Source organism: Sphaeramia orbicularis, chromosome 1 (assembly GCF_902148855.1).
Source record: "Sphaeramia orbicularis chromosome 1, fSphaOr1.1, whole genome shotgun sequence".
Lineage (NCBI taxonomy): Eukaryota > Metazoa > Chordata > Actinopteri > Kurtiformes > Apogonidae > Sphaeramia > Sphaeramia orbicularis.
This window is the reverse complement of record NC_043957.1, coordinates 45,409,349-45,435,508: the sequence shown is the minus strand read 5'-3', so window position 1 is coordinate 45,435,508 and position 26,160 is coordinate 45,409,349. Positions and strand designations below refer to the sequence as shown.

General features: G+C 36.8%; 2 protein-coding genes across 6 annotated transcripts; one reads left to right on the top strand and one right to left on the bottom strand.

The window, feature by feature from the left end:
* Positions 1-11,690: 11,690 nt before the first annotated feature.
* Positions 11,691-14,149, top strand: slc25a4 (solute carrier family 25 member 4). The gene is made up of 4 exons (XM_030139557.1): positions 11,691-11,877; positions 12,763-13,249; positions 13,336-13,476; positions 13,588-14,149. Exons 1-4 carry the CDS (start codon positions 11,767-11,769, stop codon positions 13,746-13,748), a joined length of 900 nt encoding a protein of 299 aa, XP_029995417.1. The 5' UTR covers positions 11,691-11,766; the 3' UTR covers positions 13,749-14,149.
* cfap97 (cilia and flagella associated protein 97) lies at positions 13,757-24,775 on the bottom strand. Of its 5 annotated transcripts, none has more exons than XR_003935880.1 (6): positions 24,611-24,775; positions 22,914-23,859; positions 20,559-20,839; positions 16,468-16,630; positions 15,580-15,845; positions 13,757-15,159 (listed from the first exon to the last, which is right to left on the bottom strand). XR_003935880.1 is itself a non-coding variant. In XM_030139449.1 (5 exons), exons 2-5 carry the CDS (start codon positions 23,818-23,820, stop codon positions 15,712-15,714), a joined length of 1,485 nt encoding a protein of 494 aa, XP_029995309.1. In that variant the 5' UTR covers positions 23,821-23,859; positions 24,616-24,775; the 3' UTR covers positions 15,473-15,711. The 5 variants fall into 5 exon arrangements, 1 of the variants encoding a protein (XP_029995309.1); XR_003935879.1 differs by having other exon boundaries at positions 24,616-24,775; XR_003935882.1 differs by having other exon boundaries at positions 15,580-15,842; positions 24,616-24,775.
* Between the last annotated feature and the right edge of the window lie 1,385 nt (positions 24,776-26,160).

Below are 26,160 nucleotides of genomic sequence, written 5' to 3'. Positions count from 1 at the left end.
AATCACACACTCTTTGACGTTTGCTTTCCTGATTACTCATATGGGCAAAAGTTTCTGAAAAGGTATGGATAATAGTGTTAGGTATGATTATGACATCAATATATGTTTGGTTTCAAACAATTGACGTAGTGCCTGCTGAGAAAAAACAACTAAATGTTCATTGTAAATTTTGCTTCCCCACCCTGTATATATTATGAAACCATGGAAACATAGTTTAGCTCTGAAAGAGATTAACATCCATCAGTGACCAAAACCATCTGATCTGATCCAACTGATCTAAAATGTTTAATACCCCTTGAACCATTAATCATATCAATACATTTAAATAATTCATGTACAATCCAGTGTCTCAGCTTTTCAGCAACATCAGTTATGACCCATTAGGACTATCAGAGACCATAGTGAATATGGAAATGCCATCATCTTCTTTAGCATTGATAAATAAATAAAAAAAATATGTAGTTGATGTATCGCTGTAGACAAATGTTGTAGACATTTGTTTATATGTTAGGTTAATTGTATATTTTGCTGAAAATGGCATTTTTGCTTAATTTTCTCTTTTTGTTATAATACCCTTTGAACTTACTCTGAGTTTTTATGAACATCTACGTGATCAGTAAATTATAGGAAAATATCACTGGAAAATCCGAAATGCAGAGGATAACATCATAGTACACATTAATGTTAATAAATCACTTGAAAATTTTGAATTTAGAGGAAAAAATAGTTGCAGGTCTTTCAAGGTTAAAACTGTTACTTAAATTGCTGATAATCATTAATAATACACTTGCTTTTTAAATGTTGCAGATACACTGTCGCCCATAAAGTTGGAAAAAAATATTATGACCTCTTCTTAGGAAATGAATATGATAATGTGATTTATTCTTCATAGATAAAGTGTAACTGGGACTCAGTATGTAATTGTGTTTTTTTTTTTAATCATTTGTACATATTAGTAATCACCTTTGACCAGGTACAGAATATAATAGAATGATCTATTCTATTCTATTCTATTCTATTCTATTCTATTCTATTCTATTCTATACCTGGTCAAAGGTGATTACTGATGTGTACAAATGACAAAAAAAGAGGAATGTATCTGAAAACAAAATGATTCCAAACGTCCAATTCCAACTTTATGGGCAACAATGTAAATATATAATGATAAAGGATGAATAAAAGCAGTATATTCCATGAATTTGACAGACTAAAATCTTTTCTAATTTGTTGTGTGTCAATAAAATTAGCAATTACATGATAATTTTTCTATCAAACCAAAGTCATACGCAGAAGAACTTACATCCTCTGTAACTATCACATAATATACCCTTGTTATTCTGCATTCAGCCCAATATGATCTCAAATGGGCCGAACCAGTAAAATAATAACATAATAACCTATAAATAATGTCAACTCCAAAGTTTTCTCTGTCTTTTAGAGTGAGAAAAGTACAATTACATAATGAAAATGTTTACATCTACAAACAACCTGAAATTTCTCAAGACAAATAAGTGCAATTAGAACAATATTATGTCTCAGTTTATTTTTACACATGTGCGTTACAACTGTTTTTTGAGAAATTTGAAGAACAAACACAACTAGAAAAGCACTCTGAGAGCGCAGACCTCCGTCAAGGCAGATCAGCCCCCCACACCCTTACCCCCCATCGCCCCTGATCATCACAAAAATTCAGTCATTTGTTCCTTGTGCCATTATCAACATTTCCTGAAAATTGAATCAAAATCCACTCATAACTTTTTGAGTTATCTTGCTAACAGACAAACAGACAGGCAAACAGACAGACAAACAGACAGACAAACAGACAAACCCTGATGAAAACATTACCTCTGCCGTTCCTTGGCTGAGGTAATTAACAGCAAAAAAAAAAAAAAAAAAAAGAAAAAGAAAAAGTAAACAAACAACAAAAAACAAGAACAAAACATGCACCGAAATGAACAAAAACTTGAGAAACATTAACAAAATGATGTTAACATTGCACTCCTCTTAAGACATTTCATGTTGTTCATATTTACATATAAATAATTTGTAAATGTAAACATTGTCATGAAGCGTTCCTTAAAAACTTGGAGTTATTATGATAGTATTTTACTGATCTGACCCCCTTCATTATATTGGTCTGTATGTCCTGAACTAAAATTATTTTAACATCCTTGATTGTTAATATCTTCAGTGTAACTTTTGCATTTCGTGCAGTCCTCCTATGGGCCAGATTGAATCCTTTGGTGGGCCGATTTTGGCCCGCAGTCCATATGTTTGACACCCCTGCTATAGATGATGTCCTCCTTTTCCTTCATCACCTTCTGCTCTTCAGGGTGAAGAGAAGAGGGTGATAATCTCAACCCATGCACCTTGTTTTTTTAATCTTACCTTGTATATATCCTGTACTGCCTGTATATGTATCCTTATTTGTTGTACATTTTTCTTATCTGTAGTATAGGGTTAGCGTTTGTATATTTTAGTCATATTTTAGTAGTATATGTATATTTAATATTTTATCTAGTAGTTTTTGTACATTGCCTATTCTTTTCAGTATTTGGTGTGATATTTTTATACAGTCTTTTTGTACTTTAAGTGTTTGCTGCTAAACAGAACAGAGCTGCTACACAGCTTTTCGTCATTGCTTTAACAGTGACAATAAAGATCTATTCTATTTTATTCTATTCAAATGAAGGAATAAGGTGCGGAACCTCACTTTATCATAACGTCCACAACAAAACCAACACATTTACATACATACCAGCACATTTACACAACAGAGCCACTCCAGGTTAAACTCTTGACAATGTCTTCCTCATTTCACTCTAACCTGAGATGAGACTATTTCACATCTGAAATGACCCCACTTATTTACGACTAAGGGCTGATGAGGGGATCTGAAATGGTCTTAAAGGGTCTTGAGGTTTGAAGAGGTTGTTGTCATTCTAAGACGACCGAAGAATGGATGAATGCAGTTCACACACTTGAATGAGAGGGACCATCATCCTGAGGGCACTACAAGTATATTACTCTGCTGAAATGATTAGTTTTTCTTGAGCGACCACTAGTTCAAGAGGAATTCTTTCCTTATGAATGAGTTTCACACTTCAAATTTCTGCACGTTGGTTTAAAGAAAACAGGGCCACGGAAGGGAAAGGTGACTGAAATGTCATAACTAAGAGAGGTTTTTGTTCTGTTCTTGTTGCTGCACAACACTGTGGCACTGAAGAACCTGGTGTTAACATTTAGTATAAAGAGTAATGTTGTAAGTAAGTAAGTAAGTAAGTAAATTTTATTAATGGAGCTCTTTTCACAGATAGGGTCACAAAGTGCTTTATCAAATCAAATCAAATTTACAGAAACCCAACAGAATCCTCCAGGAGCAAACACTTGTGATTGGTGACAGTGGCGAGGAAAAACCTCGAGCAGACCCAGACTCCTGAAGGATGGCCGTCTGCCTTGACCAGTTGGGGTTAAAGAGCAAGAATAAAGGAAGAGAAAAGAGAGAGCGATAGAGATATAGAGAGACTGGGGGAGAGGGGAAGAGGGGGGAGGTAGGGGGAGACACATGGAGTACATGCGACACTGTAAAGTAGCAACTTTACACTGCGAAAAACGAATAAAACAGTGCAAGTAGAATACAATTAGAATACCCGTAAAACCCAATGAAGTACCATTAAGACAGTTTAAAATATGATGAATACATAAAATGTAATCAGTTTGTGGTGGCCCTGAGTCAGGTTGGAAACTAAAAAGCCTGTTTGAACAGGAGGGTTTGTATCAATTATATTACTGACACTCATAAGAAAATGCTTATTATGATATTTTACTTTACAACGGTTCTCAACCTTTCAGGGCTCAAGGTGATTGAAACACATGATCAGCAGGTTGTTTGATTTTATGAATGAAGAGACATGACAAAAAGCTAAAAGCACACACACACACACTTTTGTCGCTACCTCCAGATTAGGATTAAATAATCTAAAATAATCAACACATGTGTCTCCATTAATCCTGATTGTGTACACAGACACACAGGCTCCTCTTTGTGTCTTTTCCTTTTCCTGCTGATATTGTCAAACCTCCACAAAACCTGAAAATAGACTGTGAGCAAACTTTACTTTGTCGAATTAAGTTTTATTTATCCAATTTAGACCATAATCCGTGGACCTTTTTTCTGCCCTACTGCTTCTTGTACAAATTGGATAAACCATGGTGGAGCACTTTTGACCTTCCAGATTGCCCATGAAACATATTAAATTAAACCAGAAGCAATTAGTGTGAAGTTTGGGATTTTCAAACCAAATTACATCCCACAGGATTTAGTAACACTGCACTAGTCTGTTAATAAGATAACAAGGATTTATACTCCTTAGTTACATATGACATAAATGTCAGACTAAATCACCAGTGGCTATAATCAAACCTGGAACATCCAGAGAATTTATTCTGTATGAGATAATGCTAGTATAAGCAACCTTGTCTCATTTTATAAACATGTTTGTACAGGTATAAAAGATTATATTCAGTAACATGAATTGTTCAACACAAAAATGTACAACAGTAGTTCAGTCTGACAGGATGAGATCTGGATCAGATGGCTGTAGTTTGAACCTTTTATAAGAAGGTAAAATTATAAAATCACTGCTGAAAACATGAAATTGAGTCTACCTCCTTTAGTGTGAATGGTTCAGTCACAGCACAGTTCAACTCATTCAACTGACAGACACTAAAACCAGAAACAATGTTTTTAGTTTTTCATCTGCACAAACCTAGACTATTCTACAACGTTAAAGTTAACAACAGCACCAATAAAAACATGTGTGATTACAAATTACACCAGTTTTGGATGTAACTGATTTTAATTCTTCTCAATTACATATTCAAATACTTGTTTGTTGTTTGTCATTGTTGTTGTTGTTTGTAATTTATATACTTTTATTCTCTATGTATTTATTGTCTTTCAAGATAAATAAAGGGATGGATGGATGGATGGATGGATGGATGGATGGATGGATGGATGGATGGATGGATGGATGGATGGATGGATGGAACATTAACTTAGAAAAAATGTTTCTACAATTCCCACACAAATAACAACTACCTGGAGTAGAAAGAAGCAGAGTACATACAAAGACTTTAGATACAGTTTTCTGTCGATTTTTTTGTCCAAAATATTTCTGTTTTTTTTTTCTTTTTTAATCTGTACATATTTTTTTGGTTTGTATATTTTTTAGGAATCCATCTGTTTCTGAATATTTTCTTAAGGTAGATTACATTTCTATTTAAATATATTTAAATATATTTGTACTTGCATTTATATGTGTACAGTATGGTTTAGCCTCTACTGTTCTTGGATGGATGGATGGATGGATGGATGGATGGATGGATGGATGGATGGATGGATGGATGGATGGATGGATGGATGGATGGTTGGATATGTGTCGACCTATTTGATTTCAACTGTTTCTTTTTATCTTTTAATCAGTTTCTTTATATCAATTAAATTATGCTTTTATGTTTAGGTGGGTGTTTACATCAAATTGTTTACTGTTACAGATATCGTTCAGTCAATAATCACACAATCCTGCATGTCTTATAGTGGCTACAATGATATAGTAGAATGTCTTTTTCCCCTATTTTTCTAATATTATGTTTGTCTGTGTTACATGTTTTAAGTAGCACAGGGACATTTTGATAATGTTTTTGTTAACTTCAGTATTATTCTTTTATTATTGCTTATGCATGCTTATAAATGATCAACATAACTGCGACATTAGGGTGACATTGTAAAATCTGTCCAGGGACAACAAATGAAAAATAGCCTTTTGGAAAACTGGTGCATTTACAGCAATGTTGATTAATATTCACTGTCCCTGTCAAATAAACCACTAAATAAACTGACATAAAAAAGTCATACATGGGACATTTCAAGAATCAGATACTCAGAGTTTTATTGAATGTTCAACAGTCTTTGTCCACCTCAGATGTTCTTAGTCATCACACTTTTCCTCATCTCCCCCTCCATGTCTTCATCTCAGCACTAGTCCTGCTCATATTTGCCATTTTCACCTCACCCGTCTTTCTCATGGACCTCTTTTCACTCTCCCTCAGCCTCAGTGTCTCTCACCCCCACCACGTCCACCTCCTCGTCCCCCACTGACTGCGTGTCTCCAGGTCTTCCTGATTGGTCATGGGGATTTCTCCTCCCTCTCTGTAGTGGTGGTGTGTGTCTCTGTTTGTGTTCATCCACCTTGGCTGCTCTGTCATGGGCACTGCCCTTACTGTGGGTGAGAAGCATCAGCTGCATGAGGTTTTTTTTTTTTTTTTTTTTTTTTTACATAGACACTTTGACTCATATTGTTTTCAGTCTTTGACGTTTCCGAAAATAGGCCAACAGCCGATAAAGCCAACCAAGAAGACTTAAATAATCTCCTTCCTCCTGAGCCCTGGAGAGCCTCTGTCTGCAAAGGAGGACCCAGCCTGTTGGATTTGAGGCCAGAGGATTGTATTAGCAGTGTGACTTTAAACAGGAGACTCGTGGGATTGAGCATTGTTAGGATATAAACAGCCATCATGATCTTTTCTTAGAAGGGAGCTGAGATTTTGTTGTTGTTGTACAGTCCGTTTGTTCTTTGTAAAACCTTTGACATAAAGGCGCTGGTGTTATCAGCCATTTATCATAAAACACATGTTAATGTTATCGCTTTCTAACTATTCTATCATTGATATATCTTTTGCACACTTTAACCTGAGGGATGACATTATTTAATCATTTAATTTTATTGGTCTACATAAGTATTAATTTGAATTTCCAATTCTCATATGATTCCTGAAAAAAAGTGGCAACAGATAATAAGAATGCAAACCCAAAAAAAGCACATAAAACAGCCAATTTACATAAAAGTGTCAGCGCATTCAGCCCTTGCACAAAATTAAAGAAATAATACGGTGATTTAAATATTTATGTATTGTGAAAACATTAAACAGACCATACAAAAACATGTAATATGTGAATGTGTCTTTTTTTTTAAAAATTATGCAAAGTTTTCTATTTCAATATTAATGAAAAACTTAACTCTAGACCAAAGATCCAGTCTGAAAAGCAACCAGTGGTCTCATGCTGTTGAGTTTTGACCTTAATATCTGTGGTTTTAACCCTGTCTGACATTTATAATCTCCATTATTTTTGGAATCTCTCCTGATCTACGATAGGCAGTGGGGGATCAGACGAATAAAAAGATGCTCGTCACAGTTGTGTCTCCAACAGATAAAATCAGTCACTGTATTAGTGTAAGAGCTGTGCGTAACGGCTCTGTGTATATGTGTGTGCATGTTTATGTGTGTGCGTGGGGGGGGGGTGATCTAACTGTCTGACACCTGCAGCTCTTCATACTCAAAATGCAAATCCAAGCCCACGACCCCTCCCTCAACCTCCGAGATCCAAGGTTACTCAGCAACGACTTTCCCAAATCTTGATCAGATTTAGGCCTAAATAATAGCACAAGAAAAAGACAGAGAGAAGAAAGTGTCAACAGCGTTAAACTTGCAAATGCAGCTTTACAGAATTATATTAGATGTTAAGTAGCTCTTTTATTTGTAAGAATACTCAATTAGAATTTTGATATGAGCTTTAAAAATGTATATGTATATTTAATTTAACCTTACGGTTGAAAAACACTAACATAAGACAGCTTCAAAACTCATAGATGGCATAAACAAACCACTGAAATGTATAGGAAGGGGAAAAAGCAGAAAGAAGAAAAAAACATGTAAAAACTGACTGAAAATTCACAATCCTTGACCTTCACTCGAAAAAAGCAGGTGCAAGCCCCTGTGTTGAAGTGCACAAGATGCTGAATCTCTAACCAGCACTAAGGCTGCAGCTGGACCTGACCTGTGACCCGGCTGGTAAGAGCTACTTAAGAGCATTTCCCTGTGGGGAACAAGTAAAGTGGTGCATTATTTGTTTTGTTGTGCGCAGAGTGTGAGTAAATTAGGAAAAGCACCTGTTCCACTGATACCACATTTGCACCAGGCATGTTTAGTGATGCTCTTGGATGTAACCAGGCTCTCTGATGCCACCCACTGACTCCTGTGGATACCACAACACAACATTATGGAGATGAGACACAGGATCTGCATAAGGGTCAAAACACGGTATTCGAAATCTTTCTGACAGGACATTTTAGAGACAATTTGAGATATTAATGTTGCTAAATGACCCACATTTGTACTTTTAAATAAATTTTTGCTTTAGTTGGACCATAAGGGATTATCCAAAACAAGGAGCTACTTTATTTTGAAATAAATGTTGGAATGGCAGTCAATTAAAGTTTGCTCTCTGACGGGACATTACTGTGTTTTGACCCATAAGCAACAAATCATGTTCTATTTTTGAACAGTACAATAATGAAAAATCATCCCATTTAATGCAGGGTCTGTCAAATGAACCCAGGTCTGTCAAATGGAGTTAATGTATTAATGATAGTATCAAACTTTGGAAGCACTTAGTCTCACAGTTTTTTAAACACATACATGTTCCTATTGTTTATATACAACAAATTAGGCAATTTAACATCAAGATTTATTTTTGAATAAATGATTATATAGTATAAATGTACAGATATTGGTCCAAAAAGCCTAATAGTGGTCTATAACAGTATATTAAGATGTAGTTACACTGAAAAATAGAACAGTTTTAACTAACACTAACCAGCATTACATTCTCCAAACATTCAGCTGAAATAGTTTGCCATGTCTCTTGTAAAAGTTGCCAAAGGTGTTCTTGGTTTGTTGAATATTTTTCTCTGACCTTCCGATCCAGTTCATCTCATTGTAGTTGAGTAGGTCAGGTGACTGTGCAAACCGTTTCATGACTGATAACACTCCAGCTGACTGTTCTCTCTAAATAACATTTACAGAGTTGAGACGTATGTTTCAGGTCATTGCTTTAATGCAGGTGAAGTTAGTGATGAATTACAGAAGGAAAACCATGTCTCACATACTGACCTCTATCAAAGCTGTGGAATCAAATTGTTCTTCATTGTTTTTCATGTATCAGTACTCAGTCATGGTCTATAATGTATTTAACCTACATGTATATGATAAGTCAGCACATTCTTCAAACCTGCTGTAAAACAGAAACTTATGAAGTGGAACATGTTGTAACTACACACATTCCAACCAGATTCTGCTATTGTTGCCTAAGGTGACAAGTTGATGAATATTAATCCTAAAAGACTCAGAATTATTTTTGTGTTGAGTTCCAAATGAATTTTTCGCTACCTTTAACTTTTCCTTTGTAATTTATCACCATTTATTATAATATTTCCCTTTGAATTTTATATTTTTCATTGTAAATCAGGGGCTTTTTCAGCAAAATCAGTAACTGAACATAAAAACAAGGATCTACAAGCACTGTGATTTGTAAAACTAAATGGGTTTTTATGTGTATTGTATGTTTTTAAGCGTATTAATCTTTAACCCTTAAGACCTACAACAACTTTTTCTGTACAGTTAACCTTTCCTAAGTGAGTTGTCATTATTTAATATTATATTATCCTTTGCATTTTGCATTTTCTAGTTGTATTTTCCTACATTAAATGTATTGATCCTGTAGATGTTCATAAAAGCTCAGTGTACATTCAAAGATTATTGTTATATCAAAAAAGAGAAAACTGAGAGAAAGCTGACTCTAAAAAACAAACAAACAAACAAACAAACAAAAAAACAGCTGTCTCCAACCACTGCTATTTGTCAGCCTTTATGGGTTTTTTGATGATGCAAAAAACTATCTCTAGTGGCTGTTTAGATCTTTAAGGGTTACGCTTTTTGTACCAACATATGCACATTTGTATATTTGCCTGGTCAAAAATAAATCTTCCTACCCTTGAATTATGTTGCACTGCAAATTATCCTTGGCTATTAATGCCTTAATCTGTGGCAATAATCTATCCTATTTATTCATGGTGTGTTGCTTGTATGCACTGGAACATGCATATATCTCTCAAAACTGTCAAAAGGCTGGGTGCAAAGTTTTGGCAGCCAATGTGCAGTTGTTACTGGTCCTTTATTTCCTGTCAGAGAAAATTTCATTCATGATGTTAAAGTCCTTTCAAAACTTTATGATTTATGGGATGTAAAATAAAAATGACTCAACAGTAGGGTGTTATTTATTAAGTATAGCATTTGTAGTTTGAGCTTGGGCTGAGGACTGAGCTACATGTGAACAGTCACAGGGCGCCACCTAGTGTCCATTAGATGTAATTGTAGTTTTAAAGAAAAAACGTGTATTCTTATTTCACTTAAATAATTCTGTCTGACGATCCTGTTAAGGTTTGAGTCTGATGTAATAAGTCACATTTTGGAATAGGCTCAAGTTTTTTTTCTTTTGTTTTTTTTTTTTTAATTGTTTGATTTCTGTACATTACAAAACAAACATAAGGGGCATTTGGGATACATTGACCATAATAAACCTTTGTGACTAACAATTATTTTTAGTAATGTGACGTTGAAATAAAAATTGTTAATTTCTTCCAGTTATCATGGAATAGTCTCAAGTTTTAAGATGTACAGTTAGTGTGCAATTGTATTGTTTCATATGGAAATGTGAAATGTACAGACCTATCATATTTGTAAAACATCAAATCCCAGATAGAGAGAAGCAATAAAAAGCAACAAAACAAAACGAGGCCAACCAGTCCAGGACCACCAGTCTGGATCATACACTAAAATCAAATACATCAGGTCGGATGCTTGCCAGACTATAATTTCCGGTTCTGCATTTCAGAATAAAATTGACTGAACTGCTGTAGTTGACTTTAGAGCATTAATGACATTTTGTCTGAAAGAAAGATTTCTTTTCCTGTCTCACTTTCCTTTAGTTAAAGTGAGCTTGACTCAGGCTCAACAGGTGCAAAAATGAATGTTCAGTAAAACTGTTGGAGAGCTGAAATGAAAATGTCAGAAGAAGTATAAAATAAAAGCATCTAAAATAAGTATTCGGTGGTAATTTCCTTAATGCGTCACCAGTGTTTCTCAGATGTAAAGTTCCCCAGTTGTTCGACCTCTGACCTAGGATCAGTAGTTTGTGTTTTAACCTAAAACAAACCTCTGTCCCTTAAATAAAAGTAGATATATATTTTTACTTGTCATTTTGGAGCTGAAAACACGGTTGTAACGCATAATACATACATGAAGAAAACACTCAATGTGTGACTATAAGCCACCTTCTGAAAAGTGTAGAACAGGATACACTTTCAGATTATTATCCAAATGCACCACAGAGCATCTACTTTCAGCTGAACTTCTAAAAGTCTCTAATTTCATGTTTAAACTACTACAACATTTTTCCTTTGACCTAAACGTGTGAAACTGGAACATGGATGAGAAGCCTGTGAACAGACTCATATTAAGCTATTTCAGATAGTCTTAGGAATGTGTTTAGAGTCCTAGTAAAAGTTAGTTTTGATAATAAATTGTGATACATATTGTGTCCTTTAAACGTCCCCGGTTTGGCCGGTTCTTAACCCCATTAACATGGCGTAGCCTGCGCACTGACCCTTCACCTCGGATATTTATTCAACCTCGTTTATCTGTTTGTCAAAATGCAAATCCATCACACAAAATTCTCGCGATAAATGGCTCGGATATATTAGGGCGGATGGAGGGGCTGCGTCCACTTGGAGGGGCGTTGGGTTTCCTTTAGGACCTTGGTGAGGTTTGGAACAGTCAGGGGTCTTAAATCCGCACAAGAAGCATCCAGCCATGTCGGACGCGGTGGTCAGTTTCATGAAGGACTTTTTGGCCGGTGGTATCGCCGCTGCCATCTCCAAAACAGCTGTCGCTCCTATTGAGAGAGTCAAGTTGTTGCTGCAGGTAAAATGCCTAAACTGACAGGTGCTCACAGCATGGCTGAAGAATTACAGTTTTGTGCGTGAAGTGTGCGTAAATGTCTTCTTACTGATTATCTAAACAGTTTAAACTCTAAAACAGGGGTATATTTTAATGGAAAAGAGTAAAACTGTGTGTGAGGAGGCTCATGTGGTCCCGTGCGTAATGTCAAGGGGCACGTGTGGGGTCCTTCGTTACTGTGGAGATGGTTTTACGCACTGACCGTTTCACTGCTGCTGCTGTCATGGTGATGATGACAATGCTGCCTAAAATACGGTTTAGTAAAAATGTCCTAATATTACGTTATATAAGCACTCGAGACGTTAATTTAAGTTAATACGACTTAAATGTTACAGATTGACCGCAGTAATATTTAGTGAAAGTGGATTTCTAAATTTAACTTGAACTATGTAACTCAATATACAGAGGATTCTCAAATGACATGAATGTGCCTGTAGACTGCTAGGCCTACAACTACTGACCACAAAGTATTACATATGGACTAAAATGACGAGAATACAAATGAACAAACATTTTTTTATTATTATTATAAATACACTGCTCCCAATAAGGTTGAAATAATTTTGTTTTTTGAGACACATTCCTTTCTTTTTTTATTCTTACGTATTCACATCAGTAATCACCTTTGATCAGGTGCAGTGATTACTGAATGCCAGTTACACTTTATCTACCAACAATAAATCACATTGTCACAATAATTTCATGAGAAGAGGTAAAAAAATATTTTATTGCAACTTTATGGGATTACAATGTTCCATACAATGCCATTTATTCAGAGAAATAAGGTCATGGAAAAGTATTGTTTTTCCACAGTTTTTCTCCTTAAATCTATGACATCTTTGCTTGCAGGTCCAGCATGCCAGCAAACAGATCACAGCAGAGACACAGTACAAAGGAATCATGGACTGTGTGGTCAGGATCCCAAAGGAGCAGGGCTTTGTGTCCTTCTGGAGAGGTAACCTGGCCAACGTGATCCGTTACTTCCCAACTCAAGCCCTGAACTTCGCCTTCAAAGACAAGTACAAGAAGATCTTCCTTGGCGGCGTGGATCAAAAAACACAGTTCTGGCGCTACTTCGCCGGTAACCTGGCATCCGGTGGTGCTGCAGGTGCGACATCCCTGTGCTTTGTCTATCCCCTTGACTTCGCCAGAACAAGACTTGCTGCCGACATCGGCAAAGGCGCCGCTGAGAGAGAATTCACCGGTCTTGGAAACTGCATCGCCAAGATCTTCAAAACCGACGGCCTGAGGGGTCTCTACCTGGGTTTCAACGTGTCTGTCCAGGGTATTATCATCTACAGAGCAGCCTACTTTGGATGCTTCGACACAGCTAAAGGTGCGCACATCTGTTCGACTGCTTTCAACATAATATTTGTGCATTTTTCGGAAACAACGGATGTCTTGAACTTTTTCTCTGTACAGGTATGCTGCCAGATCCCAAGAATACGCACATCGTCGTCAGCTGGATGATCGCTCAGACAGTCACCGCCGCAGCTGGTCTTGTCTCATATCCCTTCGACACCGTCAGACGTCGTATGATGATGCAGTCTGGACGCAAAGGAGGTGAGAAGGATGCATACTTATGACAGACATAATTGGTTTGGCGCAATTACGCACACTTTACGCATGTACACGTGGGCACTGTGCATCAACTGTGCGCATCTCCATTCACAGCTGACATCATGTACAAGGGAACAATCGACTGCTGGAGGAAGATCCTCAAGGATGAGGGATCAAGAGCCTTCTTTAAGGGAGCCTGGTCCAACGTGATCAGAGGCATGGGTGGCGCTTTCGTGTTGGTGCTGTACGATGAGATCAAGAAGTTCACAAAGTAAACTTTCTCATCTCCCAGATCCCAAGGAAACCCTTCATCTTTCTTAAGTCTTAATTGTGATAGAGTGATAACAGCTTGTGGTGAATTACAGTTTGGGCATGTAAGCTTCTGTGATAGCCCTGAGAAGGTAGGTATGGGTATACCTGACCTGAGTGAACATGCCCCCACAGAAATGTGTATATACCCCATTCTACAACATGTCAGACGGCAGAGATTTCAGTACAACTAAGTCAAGCTGGTGGTTCAGTTGTATTTGCCGATGTACAGGATGAAGCCACTACCTGTCATATCCTCCCTATGTTAAAACAGTCTTTGAAGCCCATGTGTTGTAATGTTGTGACCATTAAGATCCATGTATCACACCTCCTACAGTATTTTAATAATAAAGATTTATTAGTCTAACTTCTGGATGCTCATGTTCTGTTGTCATGGCAATACATCTTCTGAGTTTAAGACTGTACATATAAAGTAAGACCATAAAATATTTTAGATTCATAAAGATTTTTCTTGGTTCCACTTAAATTAAATCAGCAAAATTCAAATTTGGTTAATCATGGTTATGGATTATTGTGATCATTGATGAAAAAAAAAAAACCCACCAAAATTACAAACTAACAACTATTAACTGTTGAGACAATTAGATTTTCTTAGTCATTCCTCTGTAGGGTTTAAAAGTATTAACTGTCAGTATCCTGAATAAGAAGCTTTATTTTGGCAGAAATGGAGTAATAATTTACCAAAAAATAATTACTTAAACATACTTTTGAGTAAAAACATAACAATTTAGAGCATCATTAAATGTACAAATGACACACAGACAAAAAATGTGCAAATTTAAGGGAAATGGCGCTTACAATAAAATAAGCATAATTATCTGCTATTTTACTCATTGCTATACCATGGTTGAAAGAGGCAGTATTTCCTAAAATTAAAAAAAAAAAAAAAAAAAAAAAAAATACAGCAAGCTTTTATGACCAGCAGCTCTAAGAAGCATTACAGTATTTATGAACAGCCCAGAGCAAAATATTCATTATCTTTCAGCATCAATGAACAGGAATAAAATCCCCAAAAGGATCAGCAAGACAGTTACTGAATATGGAGTCAACTGATAGTTTATGAATGTGAATAAAAACTGCTTAAAGGCAATGTGTGTAAAAATTTCTCACTTGTGATTGTAAACAGAACTGTTAAATTTCTTCCTCCACTACATTTGCCAACAAGGGAGTGAAAGTCAGAGAAACTGACTGAATGGAGAATCTGTGGATGCAGCGAGAAAAAAAAACTGTGAAATAGAAAAATAAAATGTTATTTCCTGACTCTGTCACAGCAAATCAAGAAGGAAACAGAAAACACAGACAGAGTGCAAACAAATACAACACCACACACTGAGGAGTGATGACTGAAAAGGATTACTATTATTATTACCCCGCCCCCTGAAGGGCAGACAAGAGGTATTGTTTTTGGTTTGGTTTGTTTCTTTGTTAACACTCTAGCAGCAAAGCTATTGGTTGAATTCATACCAAATTGGGTTTATATATTGCCAGTGATCCAGAATAGATCTCATTGCATTTTGGGAGAAGTAGGTCAAAGTTAAAAAAATTTTTTTAATGAATTTTTAACATCTTTTTTTGTCTCCCATTTACTTATAATGGGCGAAATTTCACATGTCTATAAAAACATCAATTTTGTTTCAATTTACTTCAAAGCACATATATAGAGGCGACTGATATACTGACATCAGCACATGCATAGACATGATGACATCTGCTGGATCGATGCCAAAATAAGCTACAATATGTGTGAGGGGCGGGGTTTGTTGTGCCTGGCACCACTTGTTGGATATGGAAAATGTTACACACTTTGCCTTTAAATCTTAACAAGTTACAGATGCAATGTGTTAAATGACGATTATGTCACCACAGGAGGACTATTTGTTCATAGGTTACATTTAATATATCATGTTGTCAGCACCAAGCTGGCCGGGATCCAGTCGTTATTTTTGTTCTGGGGACGGGTACATCACTGGGGTCTTTACTGGAGGATGAAACAGCTGTGGCACTGCGGTGGGCAGCACTGCTTTGCCTAAGGCCTCTACCTGCTGAAAGACAGAAACAACTGTGAATACAGGTTTAACATGATCACATCATACAGTCATATTGAGAGCACTTTTAACACCTTGAACATAAAATTTTAGTGTAGTATAGTGAAAATATTGTACCTCAGCTGACTAAAAATATCCCATAATGCATCATGAAAAGTAGTTCCTTTCTGTTATCATTCATAAAATGCAATGTTTTTTGCAGATAACAACTGCTCCCTATTCAGGGAACTACTTAGTGTTCATTTATAAAGGGAATAGTGGATGAGTGAATGATGGACTGATTTTCGGCATATTTCCAAGTCCTCATGTCATACAGGTGGCTGAGAGAAGGCAGTAGATTATATACATGTGATAAATCAGCCTCCAGTTGCTGCAGAAGTGCTGCTCCATTACACAAGATCATCCTCTGTTTTATTACATTAAATGAATCATCAAATGCAAATAGGGCCAGTCTGCTACAAAATAAAATCATTGGCTAATGGCTTCAACACATATCACAAAGCTGAAATGTCCATGGATCCAACTGTAGGACATTGTTTTGCTACTGTTACCTAATAAAGACCCAAATTAACAAAAACAGTAAAATACAATTTTAAAAAATCCTCACTTGGACACTAACCTGAAGATGTCCTGCTGGTTGGTCTTTCTTTCTTTGTGGTAGACTTAAAAATGGGGTATGAAGGACCTCCCAGGTATCCAACTTGGCGCTGGTAGTCTGCTAGCTGTTCAGAACGCTTCAGGCCCGACGTAGGCTTAACAGTCTCTAGCCTTTTCAAAAAAGCCTGAAGGAAACAATGAAAATGTTGGTTTAATACAACCATGAATAAATATTGTTTTTATTTGCAAAATAAACCACTGCCATGACAGCAAGTGTGAGTGAGATCATCAGTGTTCATTTTGTTGGAGGTTTTAAATAAATAAATAAATAAATAAGCAAGTAAGTAAATAACTTTGCAGCTCCTTTGGCAAAAAAAAGCACCTCAACAAAAGCATTTACTGAACAGGGGGGAGATTCTACACATGAACCACGTCAAATGAATATAGCAAACATGTTCTGGAAAGTCATGCCAAAAACAATTTCACTGTAAGCCTAAGAGTTGAACATTTTGGAAAAACTCTGAAGGGGAGATGTGGACATTTGAAGAGAAGTTAAAGTGAAGTGAGAAAAGAAAAGAGTAATTCCCAAGACAGCATGAATTAAAACAGTCTAAGACATGGCTGTCACACATGCAGTCACCCTGCTGTATGTGCTGTGCAGAGATCCCCCTGTAAGCAAACAGTATATATGAAGCAATGCAACTAGGAAAAACGTCCAATCAAAAGACTGTTCTCCAAACGTTCTTAAGTCTTCAGGTAATAAAAAGGCACTGCTTGGTTCTACCAAGCCAGTCACCTACTGCTTTTCCAGTGTATGATAACTGTCTCTTCTAACAGACTCTTTTCAAACACAACCCGTGTTTCACACTTGTGAAAGAGGAAAATTACACTGTGGAAGTAACTAGACTTGAAAGTTAAAGAGCCAGCTCTACTTGTGCAGGGAGAACCAAGTGGGGTGGATACTCTCATCACACAGCAGATTCAATTACTTCACTCTAAGAATAGAGAAAGCGAAAAGCACTTGTGATGACACACAGAGAGAGGACAGTCTGTCCTGAAAATGACTGGAACACATTTTCTAACGATATCTACAGTATGGTCTGATGAAAAATCTCAGCCCAACAATAATGAACACGTGTTTGAGGAAACAGTAACACACTGCTCACACTGCTGGTTGGCCAATTATCAGCTTAGTTAACATTTTTACCAACTGCTGGCCATTTTTATCACTGTGTTACTTAGAAGAGTGGTCAAGCAGAGGTAAAATATAGGGTGAGAGGCTAAAGCTGCAGAAGCTGAGCTTTCATTTACTGTGACTGTGACTGTTAGGGGCTGCAGCCTGTCCACCACCTGCTGCCATCTGTCCAAAACTGTCCATGTCTGCTTTCAGGGATAGCTCTCAAAGATTCACTTTAATTCTGTTAAACTACCCTTCTACAGTTGAGGTGGGAAGTTTACACACAGGTATACATACATTTTAATATCAATGAAAAGGATCCATTTTTTGTCAGGTATTTCAGTGAAAATTGTGGATATACCAGCCTTGTGAACTAGATGTTTTATTAATTATGGTCAACAAAAAAGTAGAAGAAGCATATCTCAAATTACAACATTTCATTTCAAGTTTGAGTAAATCACTATTTATGCAGTATAAATACCATGGGTCTCTCAGTCTGGATCACTTCACTCAATTGGAAGACTGCTGACTTGACACTCATTGGTGTCTTCTATAAGGAGGATAGGACATAGAAGACTACAGCTGAGAGGGTTGGCTGGTCAGAGTGATCTATCAAAGCATGCTATTGGAAAGTTGAATGGAAGAGAAAACTGTGGTAGGAAACCAAGTACAAACAACAGGGATGACTGTAGCCTTGACAAGGTTGTAAAGGAACGCATATTCAAGAACATGGGGGAGATTCACAGAGTGGAGTGAGGCTGAAGTCAGTGTTCGGGAAATGGACAACGAGTGTGTGGCATTTCTAGTGTCAAAACACTCCTGAACTAGAAACAATATCAGACGAGTCTTACTTGGGCTGAGGAGACAAGAACTGGACTACTGCTCAGTGGTCCAAAGTCCTCTTTTCACATGAGATTAAATTTAGCATTTAATGTGGATTTCAAGTTCCCAGAGTCTGGATGAAAACTGTAAAGGTACAGAATTGAAGATGCTTCAAGTCTAATGTGAGAAGTCTCCACAGTCAGTGATAATCTGGGGTGCTATGTCACCTACTGGTGTTGGTCTTCTACAATGTTTTAGAGCACTACATGCTTCTGTCTTTTAACAGGCTTTAAAGAGATGCTGATTTCCTTTTCCAGCAGGGCTTTGCACTCTGGACTCTGCCCATTGTTAAAACTATTCAGAACTGTCTTGGTGACCATGGTGCTACTGTACACAACTGGCCAGTGAACTCACCTGACATGACTCCTATAGAGAATCTATAATATTGTTAAGGAGAAGATGTCAATCGTCAGACCCAACAATACAGAAGAGCGGAAGGCCACAATCAAAGCAACTTGGGCTTCCATAACACCTCAGCAGTCACAGACTGATTACCTCCATGCCAAGCCACATTGATCGTTTGTGCAAAAAGAGCCGCGACCAAATATTGAGTGTACAAATGAACACACTTTTCAGAAGTTTCACACATCCATATAATAAATCCTTATTGAAATTGATCCTATGAAATATTCAAACATTTTGAGAAACTGAATGTTTGACTTTCTTGAGCTGTAAGACATACTCATTAAAATGAAAACTAAAAATTCAACACAATTCAAAAAATATTTCACTTTATATGTAATGATTCTAAAATACATGAAAACGTCACTGTTTGAATGAATATACAGAAACAAATAATTGTTTTTCACAATATTAACATTTTTTGAGGTGCACCTACATACCAAATTCAACTAACATAACCCAAAGGTTATGACACACCAGTTTAATAAAGGGTATGTAGACTTTTGACCCTGTAAGAGTTGAAGTTAGAAATTGTCTCTACGATTTTTCTATACAGAGAACAGTTCAGGGGACAAGTATTAAAATCTTCAGTGCTCAATTTTTTTTTGCCATTACTGGAGGGAAAAAATCCCTAATTTCCTTTCAGCATTTTGTAACACAGATGGTCTGAGAGGAAACAAGATTTCTATACTTCTTGGCTCTGTTGAACAAAAGCTATACTGTGACATAAGCTTATGAGAAGGTTTTGTCTGATAAATGTTGTTTTGAGAGAGGTAGGGCTTCAAAATATGCTTGGCCGGTTGCATTTCTGATCATTGGTAACTATTTGACAAGCACAACTCTACTGCTTAATTCCTCATCACAGAAGAAATGTAGCAGTAGTGCTGCAATGCCTGCTGACACCAGAACAGTACCGCTATACCATGACATTAAAACAGTACTAAACCCATGTCTTGCATCAGTGCTTGTCATACAATGGAGCAGTCTGTACGTGTAGTGATTCACCTTCATGCAAACAGTGTAGCTTCCATGATGTCAAAACAAGAGGCTGCAAATACAAGTTTTGTCTCACCAACCATCCTTAACAAAGCATATGCACAAACTGCAACTGAAAGCTAGCACTTAACATGGACAGCATGATGTGCAAAATATCCCCTCTGTAAAAAGATGGAAACTGTGCTAACAAAGAGCTGAGGACAAGCCAAAGAGCAACAGGTTAGCTAATATAATAGTTAACATCGTCTAATTACATCAAATTTGAGTCAAATGAGATGTCATATTTTGACTTATTGTTAGTCTATCACATATAATGTAGTACTAACACACGGAATTACTGTCTGTTGCTCCAGAAAGTATGTAGAGTTACCCCAAAAGTAAGTCTACATACTTCTGTAATGATGTCTGTAATGACTGTAATGAACAGTAAATCCACAGAGGATACAGGGAGGGGGAAAAAGCTGTTCAGTGCAGGTTTTATTTAAAAAAAACAAAAAAAAACAAATTGGTACCATGGATCACAGCCACTACCACACATTTTAGATAAAGACAAAAATATATAACTCTGGGTATTGCAAAGGTTGCAGCTTATACCTATGTTGCAGCAAAATGTCCTGTTGTTAGGAACTTTCAGCTAACTAATGTTAAATACTCACCAGGTTCTCCCTTTCAATTCGCTGTTGTTCACGCTGTCTGTTGAGTGCACTGTGAGAACGGCGAGTGAGAGGTGAGTTACTGGTCTTGTGGCGTTTCTGTCCTGCTGCACTTCCTGGCCTGGACCCTTGATAAAGCCGTGACAGCTGGCCAAGAAGCCGCTGGTTCTCTCGGTCTATGCGCCGGACCTCGTCATTGGTGAATGAGTAGTTCTTCCGATTCTTCCCCACAGGACAGTGAAAAACCACTCTGTCTCCAAACTGACTCTCAGAATCAAGAGAGTCTGAAAGGCAGTGGTGGAAGAAGTGTTCATATTCAGTGAAAATACTCTAGCAAAATTTCAGCATTCAGAAATTTAGTTTTTAGTAAGGGATCTTAGGGCCACTGGTCCAATCTATATATTTCTTAATTATTATTCTGAGAAAAAAGTCAGAATTCTGACTTTAATCTCAGAATTTTGACTTTTTTCTCAGATGACCAAAAGATGTGTGAATGTTATGTTTTGAAACGTGTGTACATAAATTTGAAGAAAAAGCCACTGATATCTGTTTCCCTTCCTTTTGCTCATCTAATAGAGAAATGGCTTCCTCTGGAACCCCTTGGATGTGTAAAAAGTCACCTAAATCTGTCATTATGTCAGCCTGCTGTACTCCTCCTGCATGCCATAAAGCAAAAATGACACTCTCCCTGAATGTCAGAATTTTTTTTTTCAGAATTCTGAGAAAAAAGTCAGAATTCTGAAATTAATCTCAGAATTCTGACATTTTTCTCATAATTCTGACTTGAATCTCAGAATTCTAACTTTTTTTCAGAATAATAATAAAAAATATATATTGGAGCTGAAAGGTGGGGGAGACTTTCGTGACCAAATTTTCATTAAATCTGTGAAACCCCAGTCATAGCCTAAGTATCATGAATCTGTAAGTCTTTCTGTGATTACTCACCTAAATCTCTTGCATTACGGTGAATAATTTTGAAGTGTCATCCACCATAAACAAACCATGTGTTTACAAACAGACTCGGGAGGTAACTTGGGCATCTTCGGAATTTTGTTATGACGTGCATTGTGGGAAAGGGAGGTTCACGGAGCTGCCTGACAGCAGCAGCGCAACCATATGATATTATATGGATGAAAGAAACACGATGCGGAAACGGCTGAAACGTGGAAACGTCTGGAGGAATATGCATAGAGGGAAGGGAGCTCCTGCCATTTCTGCGTTGTGTCTGTAGCAGCTGCTGCTGTCAGGTGGCTGTGCGAGCCTCCGTTTCCCACAATGCACGTTGCGACAAAATTCCAAAGATGCCCGAATTACCTCCCGCCTCTGTTTGTAAACACATGGTTTGTTTATGGTGGATGGCACTTCAAAATTGTTCATCGTAATGCAAGAGATTCAGGTGAGTAATCAGAGAAAGACTTACAGATTTGTGATACTTAGGCTATGACTGAGGTTTTACAGATTTGATGAAAAACTGGTCATGAAAGTCTCCCAACCCTTAAATTTTTATTTATTTATTTTTTTTCAGTGGCCCTAATCCTCTTCCGTAATTATCAGTAAAATGTACTTAAAGTATCAAAAAAGTTGTCACTGCAGTAAAATGGTCACTGTTTTTCTATTACGTGTGATGTCTTGGATGCATATTAATGATGCTTTTATGTGTATATTATACTGGTGCAGATGTTTCTGGTTGAGATCATTTTAATTACATTATAACTATTATAGATTCACTGTGTAATTTAATCTACAGCAATGCATCATATTCAATAAATACAAAGTGAACTTTTTGTGAGCACAAAAAACAATGTAGCTTCAAACTACCTTCAGCTGTGTAACAATGTATTTTCCAGCTAAGAAGGCTTTTGAAAAGTTTACACTGATTAACAAGGTATAGAATTTTCCTATCCAATTAACAAACAATATATCCTTCAATTTATCACAACATTAATGTTCAAAAATAACAACATTTAAGCCAGGATAAGAATGATATACTATAATCTGAAAAGTAACTACAGATCAAGATAGATGTAGTGGAGCAAAAAGTAAAATAAATCACACTGAGATAGGAGTAAAAGTATAGTTTCAAATAATATATCCTGAAGCTACATAAGTAAAAGTACCAGATATACAAAAAGGATACATGTCGCATTTGTCCATTTTATGTGAAGCGACAAATAACTTTTTTATTCCCAAAGAAACCATGATTTAAGTATGTGTTTACAACTAGAACAGGTAAGAACCTCATAATACAGTAAACAAAAATCCTTCAGCCAATTATTTATACTATAGACTCTACAATATGTATGTTTCTGCCCTTGAAAATAATGCAGCAAATGAAAAGAACAGCATGGGTGTACTCACACTCATCAATATCCTGATTTGAGTCGTCATCTTGGGGCACATTACTAAGGCCACTGGAGGGCATACTCTCCTGCTCTTGCTCTTTAACCGTCCCATCTTCAGTCTCTGTGTGGTTCAAATCCAGTGACTGTAGACGACTACTGTCAGGAGACGAGAGGGGACTCACATCTGTCACTGTATCTTCTGAATCAGTATGGAGGGGGCGTAAGTCCTGAGATGCTGCTAAGCCCACTCCAGTTCCCCTCCCTTTAATTGATAAAGGGTTATCGGGCCTGGGAAGGGTGGGGGAGGCCACACTGCTTCTTCCACTGCTACTGCTATATGAGCCATCAGGGTCTGAGTCCGTACTGGCCTCGGGTGAGGAGGGACATGGAGTTCGAGAGCGCCGGTTTCTTGTTAGTTTCTTAGGAGACCTTACATTCTTAAGTTTTGAACTGGAGCATTTGGCATGTGATGTCTCTTCTTCAGTCTCATTTGAACTCTCATCCTCATTTCTATCTTCCTCTCTGGATAACAAATTCAGAAATTTTCCACGGTAAAAATTGTGTTCTTCTCCACTATCTCTATGATTGAAATTTTGATCAGATTTAGAGTCAGTTGATGTTCCAAATGATCGGTCCCTGTCTTTTTCCTTAGGCTGACAGCTGATATCTTTCAGTCCAGCTCCTCGGCTGTTGTCGTTTTTCACAGGCTTCAGATATTTTTTTGTCTCCTTACCACTCAGGTGCACACCATCCTTTGCATTTTCAGTCTGCTTTGTTTGTAGCTTTTCTTGTACTGGTGGGTTCTCCTCAGTCTTACTATTTTTGACCATCTTTTTCCCTCCATCTCTGCTAATTACATCATCACAGTCACTGTCAAAAAATGAGTGATCAATTTCACCTTCTAGTTCACTGGGGTTGAACATGGCAGGCTGTACTTCCAAGGACACAATTCAAAACTGTACCTGTGGGGTGGTGTAAGATTGAAACCATTAAATAAATCCCAAAAATTTTTTTGTGTTATTGTGTAAGTATTAAAATAATTTGTGTGCTTTATATCGTTACTTATATTACAAATTACACTACTGTATTTTATGCTTTTTAAATAGTCTACCACTTCAGATTGTCTTCTTTTTTTTTTTTTTACATTAGCTAAATACTACATATGAATATGAACTCTTGAAACCTGTGTTGTTTAAAGTTGTAAAACTGGCTCTGATAGCGATATGGATACTGTCAGACGTCACTATAATATCTGGCAAATTATTCATTTTAAAAAATAAAATTTTAATTTAAATGTGAATTTCTTGCAATTGAAACATGCTGTCAAATATGCTTACCAACTCACAAAGAATTAACAAATGAATGGAAACCTCAAGACCGGCAAAAGTGTAGAATTCTGCAAAATTTTCCAGCAGGCACTTTAAAAGTCTTTGGTTTACGGTGGTACATGATTTGTGGTAGTGGAGAAAATAATTTTTTTAAAGTGTTATACCTTCTTTAAATCCATACCCTTCCACAAATTAAGCAAATGTGGGCAAAACAGTGTCAGCGATAGCATTATAAAGCCACAATGTAATGTTCAATTTGTACATAAGAGGAAGGAAAAGATGAATTCATGTTCTGTGGTTGCAACTACAGTTGAATAACAGCTAAAGCTAAGCTAACTATCGAAGCTAATTAACCGAGCTAACTTTAACTCTGCCGATTAGACACCTCACCTGGCGTGGTCACATAGAACAGCGTGTTGTTACATTTGCATAACCCGTTGTATATAGGTCCTTACAGCGCGTTTTCATTACTAAAATACGGATACAAAATAATCGTTAGCAATTGCATCTTGATACTGGTGTGAGCGTGACATGGTGCCGCGTAACTAGGCAACGTCATTTCCTGGCAACCGTTACGACCCAACCCTGGACCTTTTAAAGCAAGTTTTTTTTTTTTAATATATCAAAAAATATATTACATTTCAACCAATTAAATAAAAACCATATTAGAGAATACTATAAAAGAATATAACTATTTAATTATTTTATATTACATTATATAAAAGTTAATTCAAATAACAGTTTCTGTGAATGTAAACTAAAGACAATGAGGTGCATCCACTGAATGGGATATCAATTAAAACTGAAATGAGGTACCGATAAAGAAGAAAACTTGGCCTTTCTGTTGAGCACGTAATTTGTTACATCACCACTTGGTAATAGATGTAAATATTTAAAGATTGAGCCTCTCTTCAACTGATGGAGGAACAAACATTTACTTCTTTTCTTTTCTTTTCTCCTGTGGAAGACTGCTGCACACCACAACTACACTAGTCTACAAGTGAAATGCTTCCAGAATATAAAGTAGTAATACTTTACCATATTTGGATAAATTAAGTCAAAAGTGCTAGCTGGCTAAAATTAGAATATTAGATAAATACATAGATTAGAATACTGGATCAAAATGGGAAGATTTACAGACTGGTAACATTACACAAAGAAAACAATACAACATCTATGTAGTATGGTGTAAGGCTTGCACAGTTGTACTGTAGGAATGAACATCATTCTTCTAAGATATCCTCTCATTTGGCCTTGATGGCAAAAAACAGAGTCTTACACAAAATCTCCCATGTGGATTAACATAGGTATTTATATAATCCGTGTTATATATTTCTTATTATTACATTAGCCATTTTTGTTTTTTTGCCAAACAATTCAATGGTCACTGGTTTCTTATGGATGGAAACATTGGAAGTGATCGATCCTCTCCAGTTTTTCCATTAATTTGTCACCCTTGTGAATTATGCCATAGTAACTGCTCCCCCTAGTGCATCTCCGTAATCAAGAAAAGGGATTATGTGGAGGCGCGTCCCCTGAAATTACAATTTGTCATGGGTTTTCTTTAGAGTTAGACCTAGAAGTGACACACACTAATGAAACGCTGATGTCCTAGGATAATAGCACTTGGAGGAAAATCGTATAAACCTATGTCTGGTCACTGTCATAGAATTTACATAACAATTAAGGATGGGCAGAGACAGAGACTGAATGGGTGTATGTCTGTGGCAGCCCCAGATAATCAACTCATGGATAATAAATCTCAAAGGCATCTGCAAAATGACCCCACCAAATAACCTTGAGAGATATTTTAAAGACAAAAGTTTTCTGCCCACTAATGACAGAAGACATACGTCCATTTAACTTTGACAAATGACAGATTGTGGAAACTGAAATGCAAGGAGTGATTGTTTTCCAGTAATGGGCTGTGTCAGA

What these genes read in the sequence shown, in the direction of transcription:
- slc25a4 (XM_030139557.1), top strand. Translation starts at nt 11,767, where the DNA reads ATGTCGGACGCGGTGGTCAGTTTCATGAAGGACTTTTTGGCCGGTGGT. An exon ending in ATGCTTCGACACAGCTAAAG is followed by an intron (nt 13,250 to 13,335) that starts GTGCGCACATCT and finishes TTCTCTGTACAG; the next exon opens with GTATGCTGCCAGATCCCAAG. An exon ending in GCAGTCTGGACGCAAAGGAG is followed by an intron (nt 13,477 to 13,587) that starts GTGAGAAGGATG and finishes CTCCATTCACAG; the next exon opens with CTGACATCATGTACAAGGGA.
- cfap97 (XM_030139449.1), bottom strand. Translation starts at nt 23,820, where the DNA reads ATGTTCAACCCCAGTGAACTAGAAGGTGAAATTGATCACTCATTTTTT. An exon ending in GAATTGAAAGGGAGAACCTG is followed by an intron (nt 16,631 to 20,558) that starts GTGAGTATTTAA and finishes TGTTTCCTTCAG; the next exon opens with GCTTTTTTGAAAAGGCTAGA. An exon ending in AACCAGCAGGACATCTTCAG is followed by an intron (nt 15,846 to 16,467) that starts GTTAGTGTCCAA and finishes TCTGTCTTTCAG; the next exon opens with CAGGTAGAGGCCTTAGGCAA.